Source organism: Colius striatus, chromosome 5 (assembly GCF_028858725.1).
Source record: "Colius striatus isolate bColStr4 chromosome 5, bColStr4.1.hap1, whole genome shotgun sequence".
Lineage (NCBI taxonomy): Eukaryota > Metazoa > Chordata > Aves > Coliiformes > Coliidae > Colius > Colius striatus.
Window position 1 is genome coordinate 54,553,203 of NC_084763.1, and position 16,782 is coordinate 54,569,984.

At 41.4% G+C, this 16,782-nt stretch overlaps 1 protein-coding gene across 1 annotated transcript in view; it reads left to right on the forward strand.

The window, feature by feature from the left end:
- The window catches only part of ST8SIA6 (ST8 alpha-N-acetyl-neuraminide alpha-2,8-sialyltransferase 6), a 48,299-nt gene extending 34,494 nt beyond the window's left edge, over positions 1-13,805 (forward strand). Inside the window, exons 8-9 of the mRNA XM_061997066.1 lie at positions 448-920; positions 6,432-13,805. Of these exons, the coding sequence (XP_061853050.1) occupies positions 448-916 (469 nt within the window). The 3' untranslated portion in view covers positions 917-920; positions 6,432-13,805. The remainder of the gene's footprint in view (positions 1-447; positions 921-6,431) is intronic.
- Positions 13,806-16,782: the final 2,977 nt, after the last annotated feature.

Here is a 16,782-nt window from a genome sequence, read left to right on the forward strand (position 1 = left end):
AAGCCAAATCTGTCTATTCAGCCAGGCTGGTCTTCTCTGCCTCTGGCTCTTCTTAGGAGCACATGTGCTACATGTCATAATGCATTTGCTTTTAAACAGAGAAAGTATAAATATGATGGTTTTTTTGCATTCTACTTTGAAATTTCTTGAATCAATCAATTCTGTAAACAGGTCCTGGTCTCATTAGCAGTGAATTTGATCTGCTTCAGTAGCTCCTGCGTTACTAATTCAATCCTACGTGTTCTTGTTATACAATAAAGCCAGATTTTCATAACTGCACACATGACAACACATAACAGGTTGGTATAAGTCTGCAATGTAGAGAGGCTGAGCTGGTGCAGCAGAGTTCATAACTCATATGCCAGTGCAGTTATGCTGCTTTGATCTTTAATATTTATCTCAGTAAACATTCCATTCATTCTTTTCCTAAAATGTTGTACTTTGCAGATACAACAAACTAAATGAGAAGAAGGCAGAATTTCTGGAGAACATTGCAGTCTATGGAGATGCTTTCCTTTTATTGCCAGCATTTTCCTTCAGGAGCAACACAGCCACTTCTTTTAAAGTGTATCACACTCTGCAGGAGTTCAAAGCGACCCAAAGGGCAATATTTTTTCACCCTACTTACCTGAAAAGCCTTGCCCAGTTTTGGAGAACTAAGGGTGTGAAAGCCTACCGGTTGTCCTCTGGTTTTATGATCACTAGTGCTGCTCTTGAGCTGTGTGAGAATGTGAAGCTCTATGGCTTCTGGCCTTTCTCAAAATCCACAGAGAAGATGCCAATCAGTCACCACTATTATGACAACCAGCTGCCTAAACCAGGTTTCCATGCAATGCCCAAAGAATACAACCAGATCCTTCAGCTTCATGGCAAAGGCATTTTGAAGTTGCAGTTTGGTAAATGTGAATCAGACTAAAAAGGTAGGTCACGTTCTTACCACATAAAATGTCCTAATTTAATTAACGTGTCAAGGGAAAACTTGTTTTGTGAACAGTGTGGGTCTGTTCTTCCTTAGAGAGATGTTTCTACCTTATACCTAATGAAAATTGTGTTCATAAATAAGGAAAAATTGTAGTTTTCTGAATAAATATGACATATCACAGAGTTGAGAAATGTTTCCTATTTGTGAACTTTAGATGGGGAGCAGAGCTAGATACACATTGTCACCAAAAGTCACTGTCAGTGAGTAGTGTCTCTGGATCTCTAACAACCTATGTTTGATATCAATTCCCATGAACCCAGCCCCCTTTGTGAATTGCTTTATTAAAGGCAATCACATACTATGATCTACAAGAGAAGACACCTAATACTGTCTCAGCCTTTCCAGAGGCATACAGAGGCCAAAATATTAAGATTACCCCATGAAGACATATACACCATTATTCCCTCTTGGTAGGCAAAGATAAGTTCAGAGCAATGTGTTCTCAAAGCCCTGGGCTAGAGAACAGCTTGTGGACTGCGGTGAGGAAGCTGCCATATACCACAGCAGATCTTTCTGAGGATTTTACTTCAAGGCAACTTAGAATCTGGAAGTTACAAATACAGAATAAGGTGTCATTCCCTTTCCTATGTCTTAACTGTCCCAACCCCTTGAACCTCTACCTCGGAGAAATTGAGCACAGAGTCTGGCCTCTGACCTTGAGCCAGTTTCCCGTGTCCAGATTACAGATGACTTTTTTATCTGCATGTTTGCAATCTGGATTCACCCTGTTGACAAAATGACAACAATTTGTGTAAATACTTCTTCATCTTTTAAGCTAACTCAGAAATTCCTCAGCTCACAATACTGTTGTCAGATTTGCCTTTCACAGAACTCTGTTTTTCCAAGGGGGTTCAAGTTAATATAACAGTAGAAATACCATAGTATACAGTATGCTTTAATTGGACTGAAGTAATCTCACAACTGTATTGCTCAGGTTAAATAGATTAAGATAGCATCATCTTGTTCAAGCCAGACATTTTAAGTTCAAAAGTGAAGGGCTTTTCTTCTGGCTAGGTTCTGAAATGTCTTTGAAAATACGCTTTGATGGTGTTTAGAAAACAAGCTATTCACACTTGGTTCATCATCAGAGACTGCTAAGTTTTAAACTAGAAGATTGCTAGTACCAAGAAAGCACAACTTTATTTAGTTTCAAATTATTTGAAGGAATAGAAAAATAATCTGCTTTCATATATTGTTAGGATAATGTAAAACATGTGAAAAGGGACCTAGAAGCCATCTAGTGAAGCCACTCTCCTAGTCCATAGCAGGAGATAACCTAGGAGGAGGTGTATGTGTGTGCAGTTTCACGTGGCTGAGGTATGCTTTTTTTGCTTGTAAAAAGTTGCAACATATTGGAAAGGTTAAGAAATGCATAACGTATTTTTCTTAGTGGCTAAGCTGTTTATACCCTTCAGTTTCCATTGTATTTATTCTTTCTGTAATAGAAATCGCTGGAGACATACCATGTAATTTTAATTGTAGTAACTACACTGGCTAAGAAAATGAAAGGCAGCTCTTTATGCATATTTAATCTAGAGAGAAGCAGATAGAAGCTACAAAAAATGTTTAAGCATCTGTATGGGTTAATTAAATGCTGTCTATGCCTGACAGGCTGAAAATTGCTCCAGCAAAATAAGCTGTAAAGAAAAAAAGCACCAGAAGGATAAATTACACTGCCCTAATTTATAGTTATGTTTACAAACAGAAAAGTTAGCCCCTTAAAACCAAGAGAATTAAATGCTTTCAGTAGGAGCTACCATTCTGCTACTATTATCAACTATTAGAGGTAATGGAAATCCTCTAATGGGTATATTTGGCTGAAGATGACCTTTTGTAAAAATTGAACAACCTCCTTTCTCTTTTCATTTTCTTTTTTACATTCTTCTCACTGCTCTGCATTCCACACTCTTCACTGTTACTGGGTAGCTGAAGGTTCTGGATGCCCACAGAAGTCTCAGGCAGGACTTCCCTCACACATCACTGGGACAAAAAGGTCTGCTGCTGTAAATAAGAGGTGAAGGAAGCTGTTCTACCACAGGCAGCTATATTGCAAGCAGGTAGCATGTTCTCAAACAGTACAGGGAGAGTACATAGAATTGTTAAATATAAGAGCCCCACAGAGCTGATGCTGAACAATGTAGGGAACTCCATCTGCCTTAATATCCATTCCTGCACCTTTATGATGATGTTCAACAGTCATGTACTTGTCTTTGCTAAAGTAGATGCATACCCATCACAGATGGTAAAATGGAAAATGAGACATCAGCAAAATCTTGAAATGTGATTAAAATAACGATCTTTATTATTTTGTATTAAATTATCAAATCATTTTGTTCTGGCCCTGCAGCTGAAGGAAGTCTTGTTTATTCACTGGTTTAGCCTGATAAGCCTGAAGGGCATGTCATGAGCTTCAAGTAAACGTAGGTTCAAGGAGAAGAAATGGCCTGATTCATGTTTAAAAATAGACAGAAAAATCTGATTAGGAAATAATCAGACTGACAAAAATTAGATTGCCCAGAAGCCTGGTTAAAATGCAAATTTGGCCTGGCCAAGAACCCATCAGGTTTTCTGTTTGCTAGAAAGAGACAGCAAGGGAGATGACTCTGTGTTGTTTTGACATATAGCACAGTAACATCAAGCAGCAGCTCATGGTAGTTGGTCAACAGAAAAAAACATAGAAAGACAGGATGAAACTGGGAGTCCCTGAGCCTGGAGGAGAGAATAGTGCTCAGTTGTCCAAGCAGAACAACTGAAGGAGGAGAGGTTGAGCAGAAGTGTGCTGGTGGTTATGGAGTAAGAACTGTTGAACCTTTGACCTAAGTGTGAGCATATCTTACCTGGCAAGCAAAAACTGGGACTGGGCTTTTTAATTCCAACCAGATGATTAAAAAATCATCTGTTTCTGACAGAGAGAGCAGCAGTGCAGCTCTCTACTCAATGTGGAGCTAGCAGGGCAGCAGCACCCTGTAAAGCAGAGGGCTGCCTGCTTTCTTGCTCAGGAATTAACATCAAAGAGAATCATATTTATTATTCTGAACTCTGTCAGTGTGTCATCTTTTTTTCCTTTAATCTTGAAACTTGCTGCAATCCAAATAAGTGATAAAAACTGTTCTAAGTAACCTATATATAATTGCTATAAATAACCTATGTATAACAGTAGGATACCATCATGAGCTTAAATTCTGCTGGAATTCTTCAGTGCTTGTGGTCTCTTAATGTAGCTAGGGAAATATGAACTGCCCCACAGTCATTGTGAAAGTAAGGATACCTCTGGATTCCTATCAGACAGTCAAATTCCAGCCTATCCTTGACTTGGGCCAGGGAGATGTCATGGTAGGAGTCTGCTATAGACCACCCAGCTAGGATAAGGAGGTAGATGAGATGCTCTTTAGGCAGTTGGGAGAAGTCTGGAGATCACTGGCTCTCATACTAATCGGGGTTTCAGCTTACCAGACATCTACTGGGAATACAGCACAGCAGAGAGGAGACAGTCCAGGAGGTTCCTGGAGTGGGTGAGGGAAAGGCTATGGATGGCTTCCTGGACTTTTAGTAAAGCCCTCAACACAGTCTCCCACAGAATCCTCATGGAGAAACTGGCTTGGATGGATGTACTCTGAGGTGGGTTAGAAACTAACTGGATGGGCAGGCCCAGAGAGTGGTGATGAATGGAGTTAAATCCATTTGGTGGCTGGTCACCAGTGGTGTTCCTCAGGGCTCAGTGTTGGGGTCAGTTCTTTTTTAACAACTTTATCAACAATCTGGATGAGGGGATTTAGTGCACCCTCAATAAATTTGCTGATGACACCAAGCTGACTGGGTGTGTAGGTCTTCATGAGGACAGGAAGGCTCTTCAGAGAGACCTGGACAGACTGGAGTGATGGGCCGAGATCAACTGTATGAGGTTTAAACAAGGCCAAGTGCTGGGTCCTGCACTTGGGCCACAACAACCCCCAGCAGTGCTACAGGCTTGGGGCAGAGTGGCTGGAAAGCTGCCTGGTGGAAAAGGATCTGAGGATGTTAATGCTGAACCAGTGTTAACCTGCTGAACATGAGCCAGCAGTGTGCTCAGGGGGCCAAGAAGGCCAATGGCATCCTGACCTGTATCACAAACAGTGCAATCAGCAGGACCAGGGCCGTGATTGACCCCTTGTATTGGGTGCTGGTGAGGCCGAATATCAAGTACTGTGTTCAGTTCTGGGCCACTCACTAGAAGGACACTGAGGTGCTGGAGCATGTCTAGAGACGAGCAATGAAGCTGGTGAAGGGTCTGAAGAACAGGTCTTAATGAGGAGCAGCTGAGGGAGCTGGGGTTTTTTAGCCTGGAGAAGAGGGGGTTGAGAGGAGTTGTGATCACTCTCTACAACTACCTGAAGGATAGGGGTTGATCTCTTCTTTCTGGTAATGAATGGCAGGACACAAGGAAATTGGTTCAAGTTGTGCCAGGGAAGGTTTAGACTGGACATTAGGGGAACTTTTTCACTAAGAGGCTTGTTAAGCATTGGAATGGGCTGCCCAGGGAGGTGGTGGAGTCACCATCCCTAGAGATGTTCACAAGATGCATAGATGAGGTGCTGAGGGATGTGGTTTAGTTTAGTGATGGGCCTGGCAATATGGGGTTAGTGGTTGGACTCGATGATCTTAAAGGTCTTTTCCAATCAAAGTGATTCTATGATTCTATGAAATATTATCCAGTGTGAAACTATTAGGTATACACAACATTGAATGAAGTATCTTCTGCTTTAATACCCTGCAGTATAACTTTTAAGCACACACTTTGCTTATGTGGTCTGCCACTAAGTTTGAGTGTTAGAAGTAATGTCAGTAATGAAACTAATGGAGATAAGTTGCTTCTAGTTTAGTTAAAACCTGCCAGAATACAAAAATACAGATTAAACCAAATTAGAATATATGGTAGATTTTAAATCAAGTGGAAAAGTGTTTACCCATCTAAAAGGGTTTTGGTTTGTTGTTCCACAGCTGAACTAGCCTGTTGAGGAAACAGGATAATTTCAATCTCTAGCTGTTTCCAAATATGATTGAGATAATATAATTTAGAACACGACTATATTCAACTTAGCAGTGGATGTGTCCCACAGAGATGCTGGTTAGACCCAGCCTTGGTTAGCTTAGAGAGCTTGATCAGGATGGTGCTGATGAGGTAAGTTTGAGCAGTTCTGGGGCTATTCAAGTGGAGGAGTCCTTCAAAAAGAACAGCTGCTCAAGCTAGATCAGGCACTAGCAGTCCAGCTTACCCAGGAGACTTTTGTGAGCCTGTGATGCTGTGTGATAAATGTCACAGACTCCCAGTCTGAAATAAGGATGAAAAAGCAGATGCAGAAGGTGAAATGCATACACAGAAAACTTACCTATTAGCTTGTTTTGAATGTAACAACCAGTTTTCCTACTATAGAAGAAATATCAATAACATGTTTTATTGTTTTAATTCCAGGGTGATGATCCTAAGGAGACAATTTTTATGTATCTCAGCAGTTTGGTGTCGGATTTTATCTGATGTTATTTTGTGAGCGTTATACTGCAATATACGATAGGGAATTCCTTTACACTTGGGGAGAGAAGGAAGTGAATTTTTCACACAGTGACTGCTACACTTCTGAATTCTGAGCAATCAGTTTTTTAAAAGGACAAAGTTACATTTATTTGGGAAAGTCTGAAATTCCTGACTATTAGCTTCATTGTAGCAAAGCACAATCTCAGGATGGTGGCAATATGTGTGACATTTATCATATTTTGCTTCTTAATGTATCATTAAAATAGTTTGACATGAGATCTCTGGTTCTGTTAATGTCCCTTAATAACAGGCAATAGTCTCTGCATGGTAGCTGCACGAATTGGCAGTGAACATTTTCAATTGATAGCTTGACCCTGTAAACACTACCATTTGTCCACATGAGAAAGGTGGTGAGAAGAGATACAGAGGAGTAAATTCTGAGCTGCATCACTCTTAGTTTGCCCCAGAGTGCACAGATGAGAAACCCCCTCAGGTTACACATAGTCAAGTGGTTTATGGGCTTTTGTTTTGTGGACAATATATAATGCTGTGGATTTAATGGCATCATTCACGTGAATGATGTTCGTTTTGTGAACAAGTGTTTGAAGGACTGGAGTTCTAGAACTGTTTTTAAACCCCTCTTCTTGCCTGTGGGCCTGCCTAAGGTCCAACTCATCTCCAAATGAGGACAGTAAATTCCATGATGCAATCCCCAGAGTGCTGATAGGGCATGACTTGTACATGTTCCTGCAATCCCAGCTCTGGATCTTGGGTCACATACAAGATGGAATATTCACTAGAAGAAAAACGATAGGCACCAAACCTGTGATTTCTTCTATTTCTTTTTCACCCAGCATAGCTCATATCGAGATGTGACTCCAGATAAGAAAACTGCATTAAACGTTATTAGGAGAGTGTTTCTCTTATATACCCCAAGCTCCCTCTCCTATACCAGGACACATGAGAAAAGAACCTCCAGTTGCTTAATTTAAAGCCCACACAGTTCTTGTGCTTGGAGTTTCCATTTGGTCCAGGAATGCCTGTGGAGCAAGATACTGTGACAAAAGAAAGTAAAATATCTGCCCAGTGGAAAGAATCACTTTAACATTTACAGGAGCTATGACAAGCAGTTTTTGGCTTAACTATGGCTGCTTGATTGTTGTTGCCTATATGTTTTACTGCAGGAAAAAAACCCAACAATCCCTTCCCCCCCTAAACCTACCAAAAAAATTGTAATCACCAGTTTCTGTTAAAAGACAGGGTTCAGTGGCCCTTTTGAGAGTTTATTAAATGAACAGTTCATTCTTTTACAGTCAGATACTGTCTGACTGGTATGTTGGTATCTTGGTATCTATCTGGTATCTTGTTTACTAAAACTCCCTTTGCCACTATAACATTAAATCCCCGGTCAACTGATTTAAAGAGCATTCAATATTCTAGCTGTTGGGGATTATATCTGTAAAAAAAATCCTGCTTAAATGAATTGAACCTTATAAAATAGAGTTTAAAAACCCCTTTAAACTGATACTTCATAAGAACATTTCTATATTGAGTAATTGAGTATTGAAAGCTTACCTTGCAGCAGCTTTATAATCACATAAATAATCATGAAAGTCTTAAAATCAGTAATTATGGTTCCAGGTCTGTTAGTTAAGGCACATTCAGCATCTTGATCCATTTCTGAGGTAATGATATCAGAATCCAGTGCTGCTCCTGCCCAGGCAGAAGTGTCCATAAATCCTGCCTGCATATATCAGCAATAAAGTCAATTTTGAAAATAAGGATTTTAAAAGAACAGACAGTACTTTGGGGCATTGAATGGAACTGCTGATACTCTGAATATCACTAGAGCTTTTAACAGAAACAAAGACATCAGAATTGAGTCGATGGGTACATCTGCATTACCAACTGGTGACTGAAAGAGGAAAGCACAAGGGGTTAATTTACTGTGATCTCTTATGGTTCCAGCACTCCACATCCACATTTTGTCTTCACCAGCAGTGGAATTTGTGCCAGTCTCTGGCCACAGGCATCTGCTGTTCATATTCAAAGCCCTGCATCCACGTTACAATTGCTATGGCTGATTGCCTACTGCAAGACCCTAGTTAAAGATCAAAGACAAATTTGCTCCCCAAAGAGCTTCTCCTATGCCATAAATCCCTCATGCAGGCTGTCCCTGAGTGTCCATAGCTAGAAGCTGTGCAAGGTGACGTAGTTGTCCTTTGGATGATGCAAACAGCCTAGATTGAAGAGAACCATGTGGTATTTCATGCAGAGACAGGCACACCAGCGTTCAGGTAAGGACTGTAACTTATTCCAGTCTAGTATAGTGCAGTGAGATGAACTTGGCCATGTAGCAGCTACAGGATTTGACTGGGAAAAAATTTATACATCTTTTAGAGATTGAGAGGATCTTGCATTGTAGTTAGAACAATTGCAAGTGCTTTATTTATACCTAGAGATGATGCAAAGGGTATCATTCATTGCTCGGATTAAGCTCAATGAGCTACTCAGCATGAGTTAAGTGGTAAAACCTGGTTGTGTGTAAGTAGAAGATGTGGAGAGGATAAAATGAAATGTATTTGCTGCAGTGGAGAAGCAAATTCTTTTCAAAAGTGTCCATTAGTTAGCACTGTATTGCATTATCTCAGTGAATACATTTATACAGTATACCATGGCACACTATAAGGAGATGAAGCTACTATTTGTCTGGTCTATTTGCAGCTGTGTTATTTATAACACACATGTATTCATAACAGGAGAGATTACTCAGATACATTTTAAGAGAGGTTTTGCCCAAAAGTAGAAATCTATTCTAGAGATCTTTCAAAAGAGGTCTTACCTGAAGGAGTGTGATGCAGCACTCACAAACGAGAGCAAATGGAAAGCTCTGTAACATGGACAGACACTTTGACTTTTTAGCACTGTTTCAGTGAAGTTTAAACTTGCTGTTGACCTGAAGACCCGATCCTCTCTGCTGTCAAAGCTCTCAGTGACCTGTGTCAAGCACAGGACTGGCAAGGAGTGCATGGAGGAGTTGTTAACCTTTCCTACCTGTTCCTTCAAATACTTTTTAACTCCTCATAGGATAAAATTATGCCCTATTTTTAACATAGTTTTCTCAAGCCTTGCTCCAGACATGAAATTATTATGAGATATTAGTTGCATCCCCTTCATTCCACTGGAGTGCAGACCTTGTACTTGGCTTTGTTATAGCTACTGCTACTGTGTGCTTGGTGACTAATTTGTGCACAGGCTTGGCAAGGTAATAGTGATGTTTCTGTGTGACAGGGTGCAGTTAGATTGATCAGGACTTGCTGAAGTACACTCACTGTGTTTTCTCAGGTAAAAAACCTGAGATGTTTTCTCAGGTAGTCAATTATTTCTCATTTATTTTACATCTGTGATTTCTTGTTTATTTTACATCTGTGCCGGGTTAATGATGAATAAATGGATTTTGTAGCTGGCTGGGAATGTTTATGACAATTTTGCAAGACTGAGCCAAGTGCAATTTTGATTAAGGATACTTGACCAAAGGTTAGGAAGGACCTTTCAGTTCTCACATAAGGAATAATCATTTTTAGGGTTTCTGGGCCTCCAGTACTGTCACATGCTGTGGAGTGAATATTGAGATTAAATAGTTTTCTAAAGATAGGGACACTGGCAACTTGCTACTGGTTCCACTGTACCTTTGCAGAGGCTGACAGTGTCCTTGCACATGACTGCTTCACGACATCTTTAGATTAAAGCCTGCTTGACTGCTTTTTCTCCTTTGCATGTTTAATGTTGGGTCTTCCTTTAGGATCCAATGCCGCCTCAAGTGGGTTATTTCTCTTCCCCACGGTGAGTGTTATGAAGTCCTGTTTAGTGTCTGTTAGGGAGTTTGTATGGCTGTGAATCAAACACTGCTATGCTTGCAGCATAGTAAAATGTACCTTAAATGGCTTTGCTTACATCTCAAGGAAGACAGCGTGGTGGGATATTCACATTGCCTAACTGGAAGTGCTAGATTTGGGCTGTAGCTCCTTGGTGATGTAAGCTGCAATGACTGGCTACCCAGTCCGGTCCTCATTCTTGCTCTCCATCCCATCCTTCGTGCCATCTCTGGTTCCTGTCTGATCCTACACTGAGCTGTTTTGGCATACTCAGCTGGCAAAAACCTAATATGGCAACAGAAAGAGGCAAGTAGTTCATGCCAGCAGAGCCAGGGGAATTTTGGAGTCAAAGCAAATGGAAACCATGCAGGTGGGACTGTAGGGATACAGCTTGTTATCTGATGGCTGTTGTACAGGCCCAGCAGTCACCCAAAACCTTAGTTGAGTCAAGAAGGGAACATCTTTGGGGACCTTGCTGCTCAGAGGGGAGAGATGGGCTCTTGAAAGGGGAGACTGCAGCATGGCAGCTGTTCTGGTGGGCAGGTGCCCATCTCTCCCCATGGTGACAGAAGTGCTTAAGGACACTACACTCCTGCATTACGGACCTTAAGTCCCTGTGATGGGTGATTATTGCTCCTCCTTCTCTCTTTCTCATTGCAGTCATTTTAACAAGCTGTTCACCACCAGCAGGTTCAGAAATTATAACTATATAAAAAGACCTTTGCCTGTAAATGTTTCTCAGTTCACAGACAGTAAACTTGCATAAACTTGCTCATTGTTCAGCATACCTATGCTTTCAGTCTCTGCCAATCTCAGCATCTCAGACAGCATCTGCAGAGCACAGAGCTGCACAAGGTCTGGCAGTTTTGATACCAGTTAATCTCACTTTAATTCTCTTTTCTTTGTACACTAGTGAGATGTCTGACATATTGCCATGCCTGAGTCACGATGAGATTTTGTGTCCTATGTGAGTCTGGAAAAGAAACTAAGTGGTCTAGGTGACCTTGCACCTTCTGTGGGCTCCCCAAATTACTAGCAAAATATTCCTATTGGTGTGTGTTATTTGATTTTATCCAGTGCAGATATTGGGATTGGTTAATTGATCTGGGTTCATTGATCACCTAGACCTGGAGCATGCACAGACTCCATGGTAGAGCTACAGCCTGACAAGGCAATCTAGGTTTAAAAAACATTTGACCTGAAGATCTTTGTCTGTCCTGTCATGTGTCATGTGACAAATCTATGGAATGAGATCTGGAACATTCATGCAGTAGCTCCTCCATGGACTTAAAGAGCACACATCCTCTTGTGTATAGGAGTCTGTGTGAGATCAAGCCCATGGAATATTCCGTGGAGTGCTTTATTCTGAAGTGCTTTATTTTGAGCTTTATTTCAAACAGCTGATATCCACTTGTGCTCCTTGAACCAGTTAATTCTTACACATGAGCTTGTTAGTTAAATATCTCTTATTTTGAAGAATTCACAGACAGGTAACCCTTCATCTTGTGGTACTTGAGCAGCTGATTGCTTTCATCTCTACATCTGCTACCCAAGGGTGGTGACGAAAAGATGTGTATTTACCATATAAAGCCTGGCTGTCTTGCTTTTGAATTCTGTCATCTTATGCAGGAACATCATCCTTCTCTGAGTTTCTGGACAGCTGAGTTTCAAAGGCTGCTGATCTCTCATGGTAGTCTGGAGAAATCATTTGGGCCTTTCAGCTAGAGCGCACAAGTGGGCAGATTTATATTTGCAAAGGTTTGTTCCAGATTTTCAGAAAGGGTTTCTTAATTGGCTCCAAATTATCATAATGGTCAAGTAGAGCATGAAATGATTTGCAGCATGCCACTAAACAAAGGAACTCTTGCTATTATTTAGTGGTCTTCTTTCATAAAGTTGCATTTCAGAGTACCTTCCTATTCTGGGAATGAGGGCTCACCAGGGGAGCCACCCCAGGTTACTGGGTTGCATCCTCATGTCACCATCATATAAAGAGTCAAATTTGTCTTTCACTGAATCCTGAGGTAGCTCTAGTTGTGCCTCAGTGTTTGTTGCTGCACTTGGTTGTGCTGAGTCTTGCCTTTTTTTCATCCCTTTTTTCTCCAGTGAGGGAGAAAACTCAAACAATTGCATGCTGGAAGTATTTAGTGATCCCACCATGAATTCATGGTGTCATGGCAAGAGGCCATCAGAATGAATCATGCAAAGGGTTGTGACAGTATAGCCCAGTCTAAGACAACATTGCTGGTTTTAATTTCCTCACTATTAGCCCCTGACAACAGGAGATCCTTCACAGCAAGTCTATAGTTCCATAACCTGCTGGGCTTCTCAGCTCTTGGCTCAGCTGTGAGGTGGTTCCCTAAAAACACCTCCTTCTCAGTCTATTTCTTGTTAGTGCTTGTAATTCAAACCTATTCTTGAATTCTCATGAAACTGAAGGATAACAGCTGACATTTCTGCATGTTTTACATGCACATTTTATATAGTAGCTTCATATGTATTCTTCATGTTAGTATTCTTAATATCCTTTGCTTTGAGTATCTAATTGCAATTATTTAAAGTACTCATTTATTTTATGATACCAGAGCAAACTGTGGGGGCAGTTACATAATGTCACACCTGAAAAACCAGCGATACAACCCCAAATGATTTTTAAGGGTATCTATCAGACTGATTTCAGGAAGGGTATTTTTATTACTCACTTAGACTCTTGCTTCTTAGCTTCACGTTTCTAAAGACAGTGTTAGAGGCCACCTCTGCTTCTGATTTAGTTCAAGATCTGCAAGTGGAGAGACTACATGGGGCTGCTCCCAGGGGATGGCAAGTGGGTGCTTTTCTTTTTCAGACACTGTTCTGTGTCGAAATGTAATTCCACACAGTTCCCATGACAGCTTTTGCCCACAGGTTTCATTGTCCCTTAAAATGTGTATTATTTGCACTCATTTTGGTTCCACTCTCTTCAGTGCAATTGTCCAAGCAGAGCTTGGAGCTGGTGTAATTGTGCTCCCCTACACGTGCCAAGCTCTGTGTGAAGCTGCTAGCGTAGGCTCTGCTTCCAAAAAGGCTCTCTCATGTTCTCTCGATGCTGAACTTATGTTTTCAGATGTGAACTTGATATTGTCCGAGTAGAGTGTGTGCAGCATAACATAGAAGTGTCTCTGTGCAGGATTTAGGAGGAGGCACAGAAAGCCCCTCAACCATGTATGTGTGCGCTTTTCTTACAGAAACCCAAGATCAACTGGTATTGTTGAGTCATCTGTTATAGCTGGTTTAATTTGTACTTTGCTTTCATGTTTTAAGTGCCTAATGATTTTTTTTTGTCAAGGAGGCGATGGTTTCACTGTTCTAATGTATACTTAGAATTCTGCACTTGTTCCCTGCTCTGTAATAGAATATTTTTGCAGTTTTATGTTTGGAAATAAAAGCTTCTTAGGCAGAATTGTGATTTATTTTTTCTTTTCTTTTTTTTTATGTCCAAAAAGTGTGGCTTCTGAGGCACAGCAGCACAGAAACTGCATTCATCTGATTCCTCTGCAGTATTAGCAACCTACAGTAGGAATATGAGCAGTTCCTTAAAGTTGAACATGGAAAAAGCAAGCTGTGCTTAAAAACAGATATTGGGGTGGGGCATGGGTGTATGTATCAATATATATTGCTTAAATAATACCATCAGAACTAGTAGGTGCATATTTAGTAGACTTAATGGCTTCTGTGGATTTTTTGCTTAACATAGGTTTTGGTCATGTGCACAGACACTTGCAGTGAACAAATTTCAAACAGGCGATTTTCAGAGAAAGCATTTTCTCTCAAAGCATTTACTTTTTCACTTTTGGCCAGAAGAAGGCTCTGTAGCTTCTGTGCAGCTTACTGTGACATCTCCAAATACAAGCTGACTGTCTCATCAAATCAAGTCAAATATGTACATGCAGATGTTTTGTGATGTGGACTATTATCCTTTAGAGCCCTCTAGGGACTGAACTGCCATTGTCCAAATTATATTGCTGCCAGAACAGAGGATTAGAATGGAAAGGTTTTGTTTGGCCTCGTGGACTACTAAGTGGCTTCTGCCCAAAAATTAAGATCCTGATCTTTATGGCCTCCCACCTTCCCATAGTATGTGAGTCTTTCCTGGAGGATCAACGCCAGAAGGGTTTTTTTGTTTGCTGTGCTGACAGCTGGAATTGCATATATGAGTGATGCAGATGCAAATGTGTCCTCATCAACAGGGCAGTTCCTAAAGCTGAAGTGTGATTTCTGCTGTAGGAAGTAGGTGTCATAGAATGAGCTTAGCCATCCCAAATATATAGCTGATGAACAGCTAAGTGTGAAAGAGCAGCACTGCCTGGTGATTAGGAGTGCTTGGTCCATTCTGGTATCTGAATGTGCCTGAGTTTTGAGATACATGGCTATGTTTTCACTCGCCTCTTCCATTCAGTATGAAGTCTCTGTGTCACCCTCACACCGCAGCCAGAGCCAATTAATAGGGAATAGGAGTGTTAAGGTCTCATGGACTGTGCAGACTGATAGATGGAACCATCTGGTTAATAGAGATACCATAATGAAAGCATTAACTCTTAAGTATATAAATGCAGATGAAACTCTTTTATCATGTAAGTGAAAAAAAGGGAGCCCAGGGAGGACTGAGTTTAAGCTACCATCTGTTTTCTGCAGCACAGAGAATCAAAGCTGAATGAGTCTAGAAGCTCATAGAATCATACTGGTGATGGAGGGCAAAATGCTGGATGTACTGGGAAAAAAAGAGATATAAGTATTAGAGATGGAATAACTTTCATCTTCAGAATTACTTTATTAGGTATTTTGAAACACTTTTAGGGCAAAAATAGTCCGACTGAGTTCTAAGTGCAGCACTGCTTGTGCAACTTCTAACCTGCAGGGGCATTAGTTCTTTTTGTTTAGCTTTTAATCTCCTTTATAAGGATGAAAATTGCTTTTGTATTATGTGTGGAGTTTTAACAGAGTAAAAACACCCAGTAACAGTTCCACAATTCAAACTACTCCTCTAAAACTGATACATCTCCTTGAGTGACACACAAGTGCAGAGCCTGCTGTGAGTGAGCCCAGGCAGGGCCCTGGATGCAGGCAGCAGCCCCAGGCCTCCTCTGCCCCCTCACGGGTCACCAGCAGCTCCCACCCAGCCCCCCTCCAGCTGGGTGCCCAGAGCTCCTGCCAGGGAGGTGGGAACCACAGGTCTGAATCCTGTGCACGAGAGGAAGGAGTTGAGCAATGTGGCATGAAGCCTTGGGAAATACCCCCAAACTGGATTATGATTTGAAAGAGGAGGAATAAATACTCCTGTGCTAGCTGGATTTTAAATGAATTGGTTATACTTCCCAAATACAGAGCTGTAGACTCTGAGGAAATGTTTCAAAGCTGAATCCAAAGAAGACAATGCTGTTTTCTGAGGCACTGGAATAGAAGAGACAAGATGCTCTGGATATGCTCATATTTGATACACCACAGATAAATGTGATGAAGGAAGGATGAGGTGAGTGTGATTATTAAGTGCAGAGGCAGTGACCTAAAATGGGAGACTACAGTTCTCTGTCAATTGCTGGGGTAATTTCCTTTTAAAAAGCCAGACACCTTGAAGCACTGGATGGACTGGGGTGGGAGGCAGATGTGGCAGCGGAGACACAGATCTACCACTGTCTTTGGGCCTCTCACCTTGCTGTTAAGCTGACAAGTGTCCTGTAAAGCTGTTAAGTGTCCTGGTTTAGGCACATCCAGGGACAAAAGACCATGATCAGACTCAAGTACCACAGACTTGAGAGTTCCAAAAGGGCAGGGAGTGCTTAATTGCTGCTTGTGGTCCCAGACAAAACAGGCCAGGCTACTCAGCTTGGGGAAGGAAACAGTCTCAAGTCCAGCACTCCTCCTTCCTTCCTCCTCTGACTGTGGGGCCTACATGATCGCCTCCATCTTGTACCACTCCTACACCTCCTCCCAAGCACTTCAAATTTCCATCCTTAAATAGTGATGGCAGAGATGCCACATTGGCTCAGCCAGGCTGGAGGTGGATCTGAACCCAAGAGCCGACTCTTTACCAGATCTACACTGCAGCCCCCTCCCCGTTACCAAGCAAAAAGCAGCTCCTCACAAACCCATGGCAGCAAGGCAGCAAAAGGAAATAGCCCAAGATTCATCTCTACCAGCCATAGCCTCTGCTGAAAGGTAAGGTGACTTGTATGCTAAGCTCCATGGTCCTTAAGCACATGATGCTACTTCCTAGTCAGGGTGACTACTTGACATAAATTTCTACAGCATCAACCCCTCCACTTACTAGACTGGTCCTGTCACTCTTGTCTTACCCTTTCCCTGTTTACACTGAACGATTTTTAATAGTACCTTAATCATAGAGCTCTGAACTCTGTTGGCCCTTTTTGCTCTGCTACAAT